At 41.9% G+C, this 18,443-nt stretch overlaps 1 protein-coding gene across 2 annotated transcripts in view; it reads left to right on the top strand.

The window, feature by feature from the left end:
- The window catches only part of Ano6 (anoctamin 6), a 175,154-nt gene that overhangs the window by 133,956 nt on the left and 22,755 nt on the right, over positions 1-18,443 (top strand). For both annotated transcript variants that reach the window (XM_042677691.1, XM_042677692.1), the window contains 5 exons: positions 1,000-1,142; positions 6,203-6,280; positions 9,194-9,416; positions 10,851-11,020; positions 11,433-11,530. In XM_042677691.1, coding sequence (XP_042533625.1) covers positions 1,000-1,142; positions 6,203-6,280; positions 9,194-9,416; positions 10,851-11,020; positions 11,433-11,530 — 712 coding nt within the window. The remainder of the gene's footprint in view (positions 1-999; positions 1,143-6,202; positions 6,281-9,193; positions 9,417-10,850; positions 11,021-11,432; positions 11,531-18,443) is intronic.

The raw sequence follows: 18,443 nt of genomic DNA, 5'->3' as shown, positions 1-18,443 counted from the left end.
ATAATTGCACTGTTTGGTTTGAGGCACTAAAAACAATAGGAAAAAGTTAGAAAATGTCAGTTCTGTCTTCTTGGTTCTACCTCATCTGCCCTAAGTACACACTCATCATTCTACAGTGGAAATAAGAAACCACCATTCTCATTTTCACAGGCTTACAGGAGATCCATACTGGTTTGTTCCACTGATGCCTGTGGGCACTGTATTGGTTTGTTTTCCATGGCTCTAACAAAGTTCCTGAAGGTAGATCATGGATAAAGAAGGGATGTATTTAGCTCACAATTTTGAACGTTCCAGAACATGGAGCCGCGGTTCCACCCTGCTCAGAACCCCCTTGGCTGTGCTAAGTGACCGGCAGCATCATAACCGAGCGCTCTAAAAGAGATCTCAGAGCAAGACAGGAAGTGAGATGAGACTGAGGTGGGACCAGTCTCATTTTTAGGTCATTCCTCTTTCTTGGGAACTAACTGGAATTCCTTGAAAAATACTTAATCCCTTCCCAGGGCAGCACTTCAGTGCCCTGATGACCTTTCAGGAGGCCCTTAAAAGCTCTACTCTGCTCCAGCATGGCTGAGCTGACACTGGAACTGTAGCCAAACAGTGCCACAGTACAACAGGATTGTGTGTGAGTGTATGTGTGCATGTATGCATACCCGCTCACAACCCGGGCACTATCTGCAGTCTATCACTTGAGCCACACCTCTGCTTCTGGCTTTTTGTTGGCTAGTTGGAGATAAAAAAAACTCATGGACATTATGGCCTGGCCTGACAAGATCCTCAGATCTCAGCCTCTTGGGCAGCTAGAATTATAGGGGTGAGCCACCAGCATCCAGTCAACATTCTTTTTCTTGAAAAACAATCTTCCCTTCAAATATTAGCATCACTTCTAGATTAGAATTTGAAATGTACAAAACTATCATAGGTAATAACCAAAATAATTAAGGCTCATATGCCATGCTCCTCATCGCAAATGCATTTGGCTCCATTCTCTTCCTTCCTTAGTGACTCTGTTTCTGGAGTTTTGGAAGCGGCGGCAGGCAGAACTCGAGTATGAATGGGACACCGTTGAGTTGCAGCAAGAAGAGCAGCCGAGGCCTGAGTATGAAGCACAGTGCAATCACGTGGTCATTAATGAGATCACCCAGGTAAGGGGGCTGTGACGTGTGTGCACTGCAGTGTGCATGCTGCTGTGGACTGCAGTTGTGAAACAGAAAGACATGAGTGCTTCCAGGCCATCAGCCTGTCCTCTGAGGGTGGGTAAGCCTGGGGGCCATCTGGGCATAGAACATTTTTAAGGATCTCCTCTGGTGATTCTAATTCATTGCCAAGACCTAGAGACAAAACAGTGGCATGGTGTTCTCTCTCATTATAAAGGCGTCAATACAAAAAAAAAATTAGACTGATGTACATGTAGAAGGAATGATGTGTAAGTTTTTGTAAGTGAGTCTCAATCTTTATCTAGAGTCGCTGCCTCTTTGTCCTGTACTAGGCCTCAGCCACTGCTCCACCTTCTGGTTGAGATGTTCACAAAATGGTATGTAGCTTCTACTCTACAGTTAGAAAAAAAGGAGGAAGAAGGAAAATATGCCTGGTGTAGTGGCTCATGCCTGTAATCCCAACTACTCAGGAAGCAGGAGAATAGAGATGGAGGACCGGCTCAGGCAGAAAAATTACATGTATCCCTTCCTCCCCATCTCAACTGAAAGCTGAGCATAGAGGTGCACCATCTGTTGTAATCCTAGCGAGGTGTAAAGTGTAAATAGGAGGATCATGGTCTAGGCCAGCCCTGGGCATAAATGTAAGACCCTAATTTTATAAAAGTGTCTGGGACATGGCTCAAGTGGCAAGTCCTGAGTTCAGACTCTTCTATTGCCAAAAAAAAAAAAAAAGAAGGTTAAGACTTTTTGCGTGTCCTATTATGTGAGCATGTGTGCACACATGCGCATGCGCATACACACACACACACACACACACACACACACACACACACACACACACACACACACACACACACGTATGAAAGCTTGAACTCAGAGCTTGAGCCCTATTCCTTAGCTCTACCACTTTGAGCCACAGCTCCATCTCCAGCTTTTTGCTAATTAACTGGAGGTGAGTGTCTCAAGGACTTTCCTACCTACACTGGCTTCAAACCTCGATCCTCAGATCTCAGCCTCTTGAGTAGCTAGGATTATAGGCCTGAGCCACTGGAACCTGGCTGAAGGTTAGCATGTGTTAAGACCCCACTATATTTAAGAACTGTGTCTGGCATTTGTGTCATTTGCTGCTGCTGCTGGTGCTACAAAAGGAAATGATGAAACCATAGATCTCTGTGTATTGTCTTGCCCTCAAAGGTGATTTCTGAATCGTCTTTGTTACAGCTTCTTTCAATCAACAGAGGGAATTTAGAGCTGCTGTTGCTTGCCTGTCACTAGGATCTGGGCAGCAGGTTTTGAATACAAATAGCTCTTGGGAAGACAATGCTAAACCAAGAGCATCAGAGACCATCCCCAACTATAGGTTTCATACACTAAATCACAGATTTATAAAGGATTGCCAACTGAAAGGGAGTGGCAGGAGCAATTTGATCTCTCTACTTTATGAATGGAAAAAAAAGAGAAGGTTCAGTTCTAAATGGAAGCTGACATTTGTCTCTTACAATGTCATGGGCTTCAAACAATCCCTATGATGAATACTAATGGCTGCGTCCTGGAGCAGGTAGACAGGGTCAGCACATGTGTGGCTGGAGGATAATGCAGAAGAGAGAGCTGAAACTTAGGCACAATTAACATGTGCATAAAGTGTTTTTGGTACTGAAAAGTAAAAGCATGAAAACACTGCTGAAGAAAACACAATGTTATCATATAAACCTTCCAGTTATATGTTTAAAATCATCACGACATCAATTTGTTGTTCCCATTGGACTGTCACTTGAAAGTGGTGGGCATTGGCAGCTCATGCCTGTAATGCCCGCTACTTAGGAGATTGAGACCTAGAGGATCATGCTTCAAAGCTAACCCAGACAGAGAACTCCACAAGACTCCATCTCCAATTGACCAGCAAGATGTCAGACTGGAGGCATGGCTCGAGTGGTAGAGTGCCTATAAAAGCTAAATGAAAGGGCTGGGAAGGTGGCTCAGTGGTAGAGTGTTTGCTTTGCATGCATGAGGCCCTGGTTTCGATTCCTCAGCACCACATAAGCAGGAAAAGCTGGAATTGGTGCTGTGGCTCAAGTGGTAGAGCGCTAGCCTTGAGCTGAAGAGCTGAGGGGCAGCACCCAGGCCCAGAGTTCAGTCTTTTTTTTTTTTTTTTTTTTTTGGTGCCAGTCCTGGGCCTAGGACTCTGGGCCTAGACACTGTTCCTGAGCTTTTGTGTTCAAAGCTAGCTCTCTACCACTTGAGTCACAGCTCCACTTCCAGCTTTTCTTTTTGTAGTTTTAGTGCAGATAGGAGTCTCATGGACTTTCCTCCCTAGGCTGGCTTTGAACCACGATCCTCAGATCTCAGCCTGCTGGGTTGCTAGCATTGTAGGTGTGAGCCACTGGCACCTGGCTTCTTTCTCATTTTTTTGTCTTTGTTTTTAAATGTTATTATCTTTAAGTAGTTGTACAAAAGAGTTGCCCTTTCACAAAGCAGTTTATGAATATAGTGCATCTTGATCAATGCCATCCTTTTCAACATTCTCACCCATCCACTTTCATTGCTAATATATTTTGTGTTGTTTAGAGAGACCTATGATATACTTCTAGAGTCTCAGGAATGAGACTGCCCGAGTTCAGGTCTGAACAGAGCAATAAGAGTTACTTCCACATTTTTGTAGAGTGAATTCATTGAGGTCATGTAAAAGCTACTTAAAACAGTACCTATCACAGAGTAGATGCTAAGTATTTGCAGCTATCTTTTTTGTGTGTGCTGATACTGGGACTTGAACTAAGGACCTGAGTGCTGCTGTTTCTTTTCTCTTTTGCTCAAGTCTGATACTTTGCCACTTGAGCCACAATTTCACTTCCAGCTTTTTGGGGGAAAAGAAAAGTCATAGACTTTTTTTCTTCCCAGGCTGGCTTTATTTGAACCATGTTCCTCACATCCCAGCCTCCTGAGCAGCTTTGATTTCAGGCATGAGCCATTAACTCCAGCTATTTTTATACTCAGGTAAATGAGAATTACTGATGTATTCTCAACAATCTTCAAAGATTCTTATAAAGTGAAAAATAGAAACCCTCTAAAAACTCATTGTCAAACCAAATTAATATATAAAAGCTCTGCCAAGAACCCCGTGCCAGATTCCTCTGTGAATTTTTGTCTTATCTGGGTTCCAAATTCCTATCACAAGTGTTTCTGAAACCCATGCCCAGGGCCTTCACAAGTTGTAGAAGTTTGGGTATGGAGTCTTTGGGGTCGTTTAGGTAGGGGTAGTTTGATTTCTTTCTTCACTATTTTGATCCCTTTTATTTCTTTCTCTTCCTTTGCTGTTGTGTCTAGAAATTCTAGTACTGTATTGAACAAGAGGCGAGAACAGACATCTTTACTTTGTTCTTAAAGGAAATGGTTTCACTTTTTCCCCAAGAAGTATGACATTGGCTAAAGTTTGTCATATATAGTATTTGTTACGTTAAGGTACATTCCTTGTATTACTAATTTCTTCAGAGCTGTTATCAGAAAAGGATGTTGAAGTTTGTATCATTGAGATAATTATATGGTTCTGTTTATGTAAAATAAATATGTTTTGGTGATATATATATATGTTTGTGCTATATAATCACATTATATATGTTGGTCCAGACTTGCACACCTAAAATGAAACCAATTTGATCATGATATATGATTTTTTTTCTCAGTTGTTGAGTTCTGTCGGTATTTTATTGAGGGTTTTGAATCTGTGTTCAGCTAAGATTGTTCTTTGTTGCCTCTCCGTCCAGTTTTGGAATGAGTGTAATGTTGGCTTCATAGAATGAGTTCAGTAGTGTTCCGTCCCTTTCTGTTTCATAGGGAAATTTGAGGGGTGCTGATGTTTTTTGCATTTTGTTTTTTGCTAGTCCTGGGGCTTGAACTCAGGGCCTGGGCACTGTCCCTGAGCTTCTTTTGCTCAAGGCTAGCACTGTACCACTTGAGCCACAGCACCACGTCTGGCTTTTTCTATTGAAGTGGTACTGAGGAATTGCACCCTGGACTTTGCATGCCAGGTAAGCCTCTACCACTAGGCCACATCCCCAGCCCCTGGTGTTCTTCAAAGATGTTAGAGACTTAGGCTGTGAACCCATCAGGCTCTTCTTTGTTGGGAGGTTATTATATTCCAATCTCATTGTTTGTTGTTATTATTGATCTGTTTAGATGGTTTATATCCTCTTGGCTTAACTTTTGTGAGTCCACAGGCTTGAACTCAGGGCCTGAGCACTATCCCTGGGCTGCTTTTCTCAAGGCTAGTGCTCTACCAGTTGAGCTGCAGCTCTACTTGCAGCTTTTTTCGGGGGTGGAGGGGGGCATTTAAGGGAGTGTTTAATTAAGAGTCTTTCCAGGCTTTCCTGCCTGGGCTGGCTTTGAATTGTGATCCTCAGATCTCACCCTCCTGAGTAAATAGAATTAGAGGTGTGAGCCAGCAGGCAACTGCGATTTGGGCTCAATTTTGAGATGATCTAAGAACACATCCATTTCTAGTAGGTTTTCCAGTAAAGGTGTTTGAGATAAGCTAATGATTATTTGGGTTTCACTTGTATTTATTGTGATATCCCCATTTTTTGTGTCTGATTTTGAGTCTTGACTAAGGGTTTATCAGTTTTATCCTCTTGAAGAACTAAATTTTTGTTTCATTGATTTTGTGTGTGTGTGTGTGTGTGTATGTGTAGTGTTTTTTTGTCTCTACCTCATAGATTTTATTCCATCTGTTAGTTTGGGTTTACTTACTGTGGCTATGTGACTTGGCACTGTCAGATGCACGGACTTCTGAGCTCAGGTCCTGGCAGATAAAAAATAGTTTGTTACTCATGCTTGCAGTTTCCATAAAAGCTGTTTTTAAAATGAACATAGCATGTGTCTTATTGTGTCTGTCTGAAGTTATTAACAACAATGTGTAATTATGGCTTTTGTGGCTATAAGTTCAAACTACATGTTTTTGTTCTGTAAATGAAGCTCAATAGGTGGTATTGACAGATGAAGAAAAAATAATTTTCTTGGAGAAGTTCATCCTCTTGCATTTGTTTCTTTCTTTACAGGAAGAAGAACGTATCCCCTTCACCGCCTGTGGAAAATGTATTCGAGTGGCCCTCTGTGCCAGCGCTGTCTTCTTTTGGGTAGGAGTCTGTCATAATAGTGACTTTTACATTTCTTTGAGTGACACAGTTCTCAGAATCTAATGTTAGATATTAAGGGGATTTAAAGCCAAGCTTGGAGACGCTACAATCTCATAGAAACAGAGGTTTTCAGAAAGGCTGCCTGGCTATCACATGAGGAATTCCCAAGGGTTCAGCATCTTAATATTCATGGTGATTCTTCCATATTCTTCCCTCACATTTGGTTCAGACAGGTCAGTGGTTCAGGATTTTTCAGTTCTATGTGAAGCACAAAGAAGAATAAAAATGCCTAGCAATATCCTTAATAAAAAGCTAATAGGAGCTTGGCACCGGTAGCTCACGCTAGTGAACCTAGCTCAGAAGGCTGAGACCTGAGGATCACAGTTCAAAGCCAGCGAGGGCAGGAAAGTCCCTGTGAGACTCTTATCTCTAGTTAACCACCAAAAAAGCTATGACTCAAGTGGTAGAGTGCTAGCCTTGAGCAAAAAAGCTCAGGAACAGCGTCTAGGCCCTGAGTTCAAACCCAAGTATCAGCACACACAAAAATAAAGGAGAGGGGGGAAAGCTAATAAGAACTAAAAAGAGAGGGAAGGAAGATTACTGAAAGTGAAGAAACCTTCAAGAAGACAACACTTCTAAAATACCGGCACTTAAAACACTCGGTATTTTGCTTATTATTAATGAAATCATAATAGTAATATAATTTGGTGAGGCTTTTGTTGGCTCAGGAACAATGAGACCAAAGACTGGGACATGAAGGCCCACCTCTTCTCTGAGTTATGAGAAGAAGGCATTAGAAATCCACAGGTGAAGTAGAGATGAGCCAGGAAGTGGTCATGGAATCCTTATACACTTTTGGAGGGACAAGTATAGGCTAAATCATACTTTGAACCACACACTATAATAAATTCCTTTTTTTAAATTGTTAAACCATCACTAGGGGACGTGGCATTGTGACTCCAAGTAGTAGAGTGCTAGGCTTGAGCAAAAAGAACTCACGGACAGCACCCAGGCCCCAAGTTCAAGGCCCACAATTAGCAAAAAAAAAAAAAAAAAAAAACCATCACTGAATGCCAATGGCTCACCCTGGTAATCCTAGCTACTACTCAGGAGGCTGAGATCTGAGGATCAAAGTTTGAGGCCAACATTGAAAAGTATGTGTGACTTTTATCTCCAGTGAACTGGCAAAAAGCCAGTAATGGAGATGTGGCTCAAGTATTAGAGCACCAGTCTTGAGTAAAAAAGCTGAAGGAGAGTACCTGGGCCCTCTCAAACCCCAATATATTATACAGGCACACACAAACATACTTTGCTCCTCTGAAGAAATTCCACACTCTGTAAAAAGAATGGAAATGATGCAAGTTTGCGAAAGCTTTGGAATGAATCTGAATTCCTGTCCTAAAGCCACGTGAGAGGCGGTATCAGCAGGAGTCATGGAGTTTGGGGGGGGGGGGGTTACATCCTGCCTACTTCCTCTCTACCTAACTGATTACTCTCTCCGTCCTAACTCTTCACCTGTAAAGGAATTATAATTACTGAATTCCAGGGATTCATATACATGCGCCCAGGTGAACAGGAAGTGCTTAAGGAATACTATTATAATCACTCAACCGTTCTAAAAATAATCCTGGTACATTTTAGAAACATGTAATATTTAAATGGCTTATGTGTTGTGTTGGGTGAAGGAAACTCAGAACATCTTCTGATGTTTCTCAGCCTTAACTAATTTACACACGCTACCCATTTCACAAGATTTAAGTGTGAAGGGAAAGAGCTAGTTAGCAAGATTACAGGGGAAATACACTGCCTGCTCTATAAGCACACTGCTTACAAGGAAGAAAAACAGCTTTTTGACAATTCAGTCATCGTAATCAAAGCTAGTATTTTCTTGTAGCATATTTCCTGTGCCTGGGCTATCTATGCTGTTTTGAGGGTTTGGGATCTTTTTCTGTGCTGGTACTGGGGCTTACTGAAGCTTGAATTCAGGGTTGGGGGATATTCCTTAGCTTTTCCACTCTACTGTTGTAAGGTGAGAATTCAGAGAAGCCACATTTTGAAAGGTGGAATCTTGGAGTCTTTATTACAGTGAGGAAATAGACCCGAGAGGAAAGAGAAAAACAATACCAACAAGCCAATTCAGCTCCATTGGAGAGCTTAATAGGGATGCTATGGTAACCAGAGAAGAGACAGGACACAGGATGTGAACGTGGAGACACGTGGAATGGTATAATCGTGCCTATGTTCCTCCAGGCCTAAATAGGGTCAGGGCAGGGGACAGGGTCACAGGAAATTCCCAGGCACTGGACTGACAGGTCTAGCAACCCATCAGCCAAGAGCCCGCTGCTGGGATTTGAGCATTCCCATCACCTGGGAGGCAGGGGTGTCACCTTCTCCCAGCATGAAGACAAGATACCAGACCCTATCATTCACCATGTGGCCAATATGGCACCAGTCAGACCTGATCCCCCCCCCCCCCCCACTTCATTACCACTTGAACTACAACTCTCCTTTTGGGTTTTTGGTGGTTAGTTGGAGATAAGAATCTCACAACTTGCCTGCCTAGGCTGACTTTGAACTGCAATCCTCAGATCTCAGCCTCCTTGAAGAGCTAGGATTACAGTCATGAGCTACCAGCACCTGGCTTGCTTCCTCTTGACTTCCCACAATTCCTTCCCCTTCCATCTACCCTATGTCTTTCCTAGCACTTAAAAGATTTTTTTCCCTAGTCCCCTGGGAAGCATGGGATCCATTTTTAACAAAAATCTGAGTACAGCTGGAAGCCTGGTTTAGTGGGAAAGCCCCTATCTTACTTAGCAAGTCAAGGCCCTGAGTTGAAACCCAAGTACCACTAACACCAAGAAAAAAAGATATGCTCATTATTGGTGACATGCTTTGTATTTATTGTGCTTTCAGATCCTGTTGATCATTGCTTCTGTTATTGGGATCATTGTCTACAGGCTCTCAGTGTTCATTGTATTTTCTGCAAAACTTCCCCCAGTCAATGGGACAGACCCAATCCAGAAGTACCTGACTCCTCAGACAGCCACATCCATCACTGCATCCATCATCAGCTTCATCATCATCATGATTCTCAACACTGTGTATGAGAAAGTGGCTATCATGATCACAAACTTCGGTAAGTCCTGCCCTCAACTCGCGCAACTTGGTGTGCGTGTGAGATGGTCCTGGGGCTTGAACTCAGTTTGGGTACTAGCTGAAATTTTATTACTCAAGGTTAACATTCTACCACTGAGGCCCATTTCCAGTTTTCTGGTGGAGGTAAGAGTCTTACCAAGTTTGCCAGTTTGGCTTCCAACCAAGATCCTCAGATCGCAGTCTCCTGAGTAGCTAGGATTACAGGCATGAGACATTGGTACCCAGCTCACATAAGCAATTTGAGACATTTGTAGCTTCCTGGTTAAACTGCAGATTGTACCTTGTAGGCACTTCAATTCCTGTAAGCTCCAATTTCCTAGAAATCTTCAAGTGGAAAGGTATTTCCGCCAGTCTGTATAGACATGATCTCTAGCTTTGTATTCACAAAAGGGACGATGCAAACATGATCATTATAACGTCCTAGCTCTGTGTAAACATATCAGGGCTGAATAATATTTTCAATTACATTAGATCATGTACTCTCTTGCTGAAAGCAAATAGTCTTTTTATTGCAACTAAGTGGAATAGGGTCATCATTCCAGGGGCAACTGCGTTCCTGTGTCTCGGGAAGGATGGGCATGGCCAGCGCCACGTGGCTTCCTCATGCTGCTCCTTAATATCCTCAGCAGCTCGGGCCTTTGTGCTAAGCATTGTTTCCCTGGCTCTGTATCCCAGCCTCAGTGGGCCACAGTTAAAGGCTTTCCATTTGATAACATAGCATCTGTAAATTGTACGCAACAGCTGAAAATACATATACATACAGATGTAATACATGTATGTACTCAAGAAAGTTCCTAAGTGTCCCATTCGGTCATGTGTTTGTAAATTTTAAAGAACTGTTGGCAAAAATATATATATGTGATCTAGCTATGTAATACGTATTACTTCTTTATGTCCATAATTATGCTGGCACATGTTCATGCGTATGTTTATATATAAACAATATGGACTCACACATCACATGTACATATTTGTGTACATGCATATGCATATATGTGTGCATGACATATGTGTGTGTATAGTGCAGTGACTGGCACATATCAACAGATCACTCATGACTTTCAAACGTATACTCTAAAAGGAGGAGTAGAGGTTGCAGGATTTGTGAGAAGAGTCAAAGCTTTAATCAGGGTTCTCTTATTCCTGGGATGCTCAGTCACCAGTCACAGTTTCAGAGATGTGTATGTATGCCTGTGCCCTGGATATAGTACTCCTGTGAAGAGAGAACATGTAGCAATGTGTAAACTTGGAATTAATGCAGTGGCTATATTAAGGAGTTGCAAACAGCTTAAGTGGAAACAGTGTGAATTATACTTTTTCCCAACATGCTCGCTCGTGTACGGGTGTCTGATGAGGCTTCCAAAGCTGTTCACCGCGTAATTACCTACCTTCCTTTCCTTTGTTTTCCCCACAGAACTGCCGAGGACACAGACAGATTACGAGAACAGCCTAACCATGAAGATGTTCCTCTTCCAGTTTGTGAACTACTACTCCTCCTGTTTCTACATCGCCTTCTTCAAGGGCAAATTTGTGGGCTACCCGGGAGACCCAGTGTACTGGCTGGGCAAGTACAGAAATGAAGAGGTGGGAAGACAGAACTGTTTGATTCTCTTGACACTTTTAGCTGCATTGTGTTTCACTTGCCTAATGAAGACTCTCTTCATTGTCTAGTCTTTAGATTTGTGTGCTTGCTGGTCCTGGGACTTGAACTCAGGGCACTGTCCTTGAGCTTTTTCACTCAAGGCTGATGCTCTACCACTTGAGCCACAGCTTCACTTCCAGCTTTTGGGTGGTTAATCAGAGATAAGAGTGCCCCAGGCTTTCTTGTCCAGGCTGACTTTGAACCATGATCCTCAGATCTCAACCTCTGAGATGTGAGCTAAGATTACAGGTGTAAGCCTAATATACTGGACAGAATGTCAAAAAAAAAAAAAATGTAACAACTGTATTCTAGGTTCCAGTCATCTAAATCGTTTTCTTTGTTAACATTTCCTAGTGTGATCCTGGAGGCTGTCTTCTTGAACTGACAACCCAGTTGACAATAATCATGGGAGGTAAAGCAATCTGGAACAACATCCAGGAAGTGCTACTTCCGTGAGTATGAGGCAGGAATGCTGGCCAGGATGGGACAGGGCCAGGATGGGACAGCCCCCTCTTCCTACTGAAATAATTTACCCATATAGCTAGAGTTTCAGGCCCGCCTCTGCCACAGCTTAGAATCTGTCAGGTTGGTTTTTGTGGTGGTTGGTTTTTTTTGTGTTGGTACTGGGGCTTGAATTTGGGACCTGGGTGCAATCCCTTAGCTTTCTTCCTTTGAGGCTCATATTCCAGTCTGGGCTAGCTTTGAACTACAGTCCTCAAATCTGAGCATCTCAACTAGCTAGGATTATAGGCATGAGCTACCAGCTCCTGGCTTTGCTTGACTTTTTTTCTTTCAAGAATGGCATTCAACAGATTGAGCAACACCTATATTTTCAGCTCTTTGGTGGTTAATGAGTCTCACAGACTTTCTTGCCTGGGCTGGCTTCGAACTGTAATCCTTAGATCTCAGCCTCCTGAGCAGCTAAGATTAGAGGCATGAGGCACCAGGCTAGAATATACTGTTACTTGTCAGTACTGGGGTTTGTCTCAGGGTCCCAGGCTTGCTAGGCAGCCCCTCAACCATTAGGGCCACAGCCTACTTAGAATCTATTCTTATTAAAAAAATCACCAGACAAGATACTAAAACCAAGCATCTAAGCACAGCCAGTGTTTAATAGTTATGGTGATATCTCTGCAACCATGGCTGGCAACTATATATCCCAGCAACAAGCCAACACTCTGGTTAGAGCTTTGACTATGTCCCACAAATTTTGCATCCTCCCCTCTTGCTTTGAGAGCCTATATTTAAGTCAGCAGTAGTGATCTGGTGATATATGCCACTCACAGCACTAAGAGTTATGTAGGGTTTAATCTTCTGCACTGTCTTCATTTTGATCTCCTATCTCCAAGTGAAATCAGTGACTCAAAGAATTTAAATGATTTACCCAAAGTCATCCTGGCAGTAAGAGACTACTGTAGGATTCAGCTCCTATGACTCCCAACTCCTATGCTTTCAAGAAAGTGTTCTTGGGCAAGGTGCTGGTGGCTCACACCTCTAATCCTAGCTTCTCAGGAGGCTGAGATCTGAGGATTGTGGTTTGAAGCCAGCCATGGCAGGAAAGTCCATGAGACTCTTATCTCCAGTTAACCAGCAAAAAGCCATACATGCAGCTATGGTTCATATGGTAGAGTGCTAGCTTTGAGCCCAATAGTTCAGGGAAAGCACCCATGCTCTGGGTTTAAGCCCTTAATACTGGCACATGTGTGCATATACACTTTACTTGTGATCCCAAAGGCACAGACATACATAATATTTGAAGAGGTCATTGTCTACAATAATAACCACAGAGATTTCTACTTACAGCTGTTGCCCTAAACATGAGAACAGCAGGATGTTAGCTGAAAATCCCAGATTTTCATTTAAGCCCCATCTTGTATCAAAGTCAGAAGTCCAGAGCAATTCCTGCAGATAGCAGGGAGCCTTTTGTGCTCGTTGTCTATTGCTGTGATAACAAGTTATCACAAAATTAATAGGTTAAAAACAGTGAGATTTTAGTATCTTATAGTTACTGAATCTAGAAGTCTGATCTCTCTCTCACTGAGCTGAAATCAAGGTGTTGATAGGGCAGTATTCCTTCCTGGCAGTGAAACTTCTCACTTTTTTTCTGTATCTCAAGGCTAGCAGTGTTTCATGTCTTTGGTAATTTTCACCGTTTCCTTCCTTCTCCTTTTCCCTCCCTTTTCTCTTCTGCCTTGATGGTTTTATTGGACTCACCTGGACGATTCAGAAATCTCCCTGCCCTAATATCAGCTGACTAGCAACTTGAATTTCCTTTTGCCACATAACTTAACCTGACCTGTTTCATATGTTCTGGATGGGGAGACCATTGTTATGTCTGCAAAGTATTGTGTATGTGTCTATGTCAGTACTGGGGCTTGAACTCAGGCTGGTACGCTTCCACTTGAGCCATACCTCTGCTTCTAGCTGGTTAATTGAAGATAAGGGTCTCACAGAGTTTCCTGCCTGGGTTGACTTTAAACTGAGATCCTCAGATCTCAGCTTCTAGAGTAGCTAGGATGACAGGCGTCAGCCAGCAGTGCCTGGCAAACTCCTTACTTCTTGTCATACGAAGTCTTGACCAGCTCCCCTGTATCATATAGTGTATAGAGTAACCCTTTATCAGTTACTCTTGCTGGCCAGAAGGACATCCATCCTAAAATAAGGCAGAGGAAAGCCTTACAAGCCAGCAGCTATTTTCTTTTTTTTTAAATTTTATTGTAAAGCTACTATACAGAGGGTTACAGTTACATGAGTGAGGTTATGAGTACACTTCCTCTTGAACATTGTTACCCCCTCCATTGTTTTCCCCCTACCATCCCCTCCCTCCCTCCCTTCCCCAAGGTTCTTTTTTTTTTTTTTTTTTATTGTGATTAAATGATTACATAATTTCAAAGTCACAAGTTCATTCTAACTTCCCTGGAGCAAATTGTCTACCACAGTCTGTAATATATAACAGTGTTCACATGTTATATACCATATTTGTGATCAGCAGCATGGGGATATTTAGTAGTGGTTCAACCAGATGAGCGGGAGTTCTTTGTTTCTTAAGTCCTGTTAGTTTTATCGTATCACCTAACCTTTTGGATTTAGCATCCACTTATCAGGGAGACCATGTACCGTTTGTCTCTTCGTTCTTGGCTTACCTCGCTCAACATGATTCCTTCTAGCTCCATCCATTTCCCTGCAAATGCCATTATTTTGTCATTTCTAATGGCTGCATAATATTCCATTGTGTATAGATACCACAATTTTTGGATCCATTCATCTGTGGTGGGGCATCTAGGTTGTTTCCATATCCTGGCTATTGCGAACAGTGCTGCAATAAACATGGAGGTGCACGTGTCCTTGTATATTGGTTCCTGTTGTTCAGGGTAGATGCCTAGAAGTGGTATGACTGGGTCGTAAGGGAGGTCAATCTTTAGCTTTCTAAGGACCCTCCAGACTGCTTTCCAAAGTGGTTGTATAAGTGTACATTCCCACCAGCAGTGTAACAGGGTTCGTCTTTCTCCACATCCCCTCCAGCATTTGTCGTTGGCTGATTTGTGGATGTGGGACATTCTGACTGGGGTAAGGTGGTATCTCAGGGTTGTCTTTATTTGCATTTCCTTCACCACCAGGGATGATGAACATTTCCTCATGTGTTTCTTTGCCATTTTTATTTCTTCATTTGAGAAGTCCCTCTTTAGTTCCCTTGCCCATTTAGTAATTGGTTTGTTAGGTTTGGGAGGGATTAGTTTCTTGAGTTCCCTGTATATACAGGATGTTAACCCCTTGTCTGATATATTGCTGGTAAATATTTTTTCCCAATTAGTTGGTTGTCTTTCTAGCTTAGTTGCGATAGATTTAGCTGTGCAGAAGCTTTTTATTTTAAGGTAGTCCCATTTGTCGAGTCTCTCTCCAACTTGTTGTGACCCTGGGACTCTGTTCAGGAAGTTCCTTCCTGTACCTATTAGTTCAAGTGTCTCTCCTACTCTGTCCTGTAGTAGTTTCAGAGATTCAGGTTTAATGTTAAGGTCTTTAATCCATTTTGAGTTGATGTTGGTGCATGGTGATAGGCTGGGGTCCACTTTTAGTTTTCTGCATGTGGCTGCCCAGTTTTCCCAGCACCAGCGGTTGAAGAGGCTGTGTTTCTTCCATTGTATGTCTTTGGCTCCTTTGTCGAATATCAGCTGGCTGTAGGCCTGTGGATTTATATCTGGATCTTCTATTCTGTTCCATTGGTCTTCGGGTCTGTTTTTGTGCCAGTACCATGCTGTCTTTGTGATGATAGCTCTGTAGTAGAGTTTGAAGTTCGGCATGGATAGCCCTCCCATATTGTCTTTATCCCCTAGAATTGTTTTGGCTATTCTAGGTCTTTTGTTGTTCCATATAAATTTTTGGACTGTTTTCTGTATTTCAGTGATGTACGTCATTGGGATTTTAATAGGAATTGCATTGAATTTGTATATTAGTTTTGGAAGTATCACCATCTTTACTATATTAAGTCGGCCTATCCAGGAGCATGGGAGGTCTTTCCATTTCCTAGTGTCTTCTGCAATTTCTTTCTTTAACTTTTTATAGTTCTCATTAAATAGTTCTTTTACATCTTTGGTTAGGTTAATTCCTAAATATTTTATTTTTTGGGAGGTTATTATGAATGGGGTTGCTCCCTTTATTTCCCTCTCTTCCTGTGCATTATCAGTGTATAGGAAGGCAACTGATTTTTGTGGGTTTATTTTGTATCCTGCTATTTTGCCGAAGTGACTTATGATTTCTAAAAGTTTGGGGATGGAGTTTTTGGGATCGTGGAGGTATAGTATCATGTCGTCTGCAAAAAGGGATAGTTTAACTTCTTCTTTCCCTATGCGGATCCCTTTAATGTCTTTTTCTTGCCTTATTGCCCTGGCTAAGGGTTCTAGGACTATGTTGAAGAGGAGTGGAGACAGTGGACATCCTTGCCTTGTTCCTGTTTTTAGGAGGATTGGTTGTAGCTTTTCCCCATTAAGTATACTATTGGCTATTGGTCTGTCGTAAATGGCTTTTATTGTTTTTAGAAATGTTCCTTCTATTCCTATTTTCTCCAGAGCTTTTAGCATGAATGAATGTTGAATTTTATCAAAGGCCTTTTCTGCATCTGTGGCGATAATCATGTGATTCTTGACCTTGGCTCTGTTGATATGCTGGATTACATTTATTGACTTACGTATGTTAAACCATCCCTGTGTCTCTGGGATGAAGCCTACCTGATCATAGTGTATTATTTTTTTAATGTGTTTCTGGATTCTGTTAGCTAGAATCTTGTTAAGGATCTTTGCATCTGTGTTCATCAAGGAGATTGGCCTGTAATTCTCCTTTTTGGTTGGGTCTTTGCCTGGTTTGGGGATGAGTGTGATATTGGCTTCGTGGAATGAGTTTGGGATAGCTCCCTCCTTCTCTGTTTCTCTGAAGAGCTTGAGGAGTATGGGTATTAGTTCTTCTTTAAAGGTCTTATAGAATTCTGCTGTGAATCCATCTGGTCCTGGGCTTTTTTTTGTTGGAAGACTTTTGATAGCTTCCTGTATCTCATTATAGGATATTGGCTTATTTAATTGGTTAACTTCTTCTTTGCTCAGTTTGGGTAACTTGTATTTCTCTAAAAATGCATCCATTTCCGCCAGATTTTCTTCCTTTAGAGAGTATAGCTTTTGAAAGTAGTCTGTTAGAATTGTTTGGATATCTTGGGTACGTGTTGTGATGTTTCCCGTGGCATCCCTAATCCTATTAATATGGGTTTCCTCTCTTCTTTTTTTAATTAATCTTGCCAACGGGCCATCAATTTTGTTTATTTTTTCAAAGAACCAGCTTTTTGTTTGGTTTATTTTGGTTATGGTTTTCTGATTTTCTAATTGGTTAATCTCTGCTCTCAATTTGGTTATCTGGCTTCGTCTAGTAGCTTTAGGTCCCATTTTTTCTTGTTTTTCTAGCTGTTTTAGTTGCAACATGAGATTATTTACTTGGTCTGTCTCCATTCTCTTGATGTGGGCACTGAGGGCAATAAATTTGCCCCTCAGGACTGCTTTTGCTGTGTCCCACAAGTTTCTTTGTGAGGTGTTTTCATTTTCATTGAGTTGTAGGAAATGCTTTATTTCTTCTCTGATCTCTTCTGTTACCCAGGCCTTGTTAAGGAGTGTGCTGTTCAATTTCCATGTATTAGAGAAATTTCTGCGGTATGCTTTGTTATTGAGAGCTAGCTTGATTCCACTGTGGTCAGATAGGATACAGGGGATTATGTCGATCCCTTTGTATTTGCTTAAGTTCCTTGCATGAACTATGATATGGTCTATTTTGGAGAAAGTTCCATGAGCTGCTGAGAAGAATGTGTACTGTGTTGTTTTAGGGTGAAATACTCGGTAGATGTCAGTTAATTCCGCTTGAAGTATGGCCTCACTTAATTCGGTAGCTTCTTTGCCAATCCTCTGGTTGGTACACCTGTCCTTTGGTGAGAGTGGCATGTTAAAGTCTCCTAGTATTATCGTATTGGGATCTATTTTATTCTGTAAGTTTGAGAGCATTTGTTTAACATATCTGGGTGCACCGATATTTGGGGCATATAAGTTGATGATGGTTATATCCTCCTCTTGGATTGTTCCCTTTATTAATATGTAGTGTCCGTCCTTGTCTTTCTGTACTGATTTTAATGAAAAGTTTATTTTGTCAGATATCAGGATAGCTACACCTGCTTTCTTATTGGGGGCATTTGATTGATAGATCCTTTTCCACCCCTTCACTCTGAGTTTGTTTGTATGTTTGGCTGAGAGGTGGGTCTCCTGAAGGCAACAGATGGATGGGTCTTGTTTTCTGATCCAGTCCTCAGTTCGTTTTCTTTTAATTGGCGAATTCAGCCCATTTATATTAAGAGAAAGTATAGAGAGATGCATTGTTGTTCCTGCCATTCCGTTTTCCTAAGTTTTTCTTCTTTCCTTTCCTCCTGTGCTTGCTCAGTTAGACTTTGAGTAATGCCTGTTTGGGGCAGGTCCCAGTTCCTGGTTGCTTTCTTCAGGTTGTGTCCCCCCTCTTAGAATTCTTTGTAATGCTGGCTTAATGTTTATGTATTCATTTAGTTTTTCTTTGCTATTAAAAGTTTTCAGTTCTCCATCGAATGTGAATGCTAGCTTTGCCGGGTATATCAGTCTGGGTTGGCAGTTATTGGCTCTCAGGGCTCGTATGGTGCTTTCCCAGGCTTTTCTTGCATTCATTGTTTGTGTGGAGAGATCTGCAGTGATTCTAATTTTTTTCCCATTGTAGTATAGCTCCTTCTTCATTTTTGCTGCATGCAGGATTGTTTCCTTATTATTCAGATCCATCATTGTTACTATAATGTGCCTAGAAGTGTTTCTCCTGGGATCT

The sequence above is a fragment of the Dipodomys spectabilis genome, unplaced genomic scaffold, assembly GCF_019054845.1.
Source record: "Dipodomys spectabilis isolate Male_0828 unplaced genomic scaffold, ASM1905484v1 ptg000039l, whole genome shotgun sequence".
NCBI lineage: Eukaryota > Metazoa > Chordata > Mammalia > Rodentia > Heteromyidae > Dipodomys > Dipodomys spectabilis.
The sequence above is the reverse complement of the archived record's forward strand: the minus strand, read 5'-3'. Positions and strand labels throughout refer to the sequence as shown.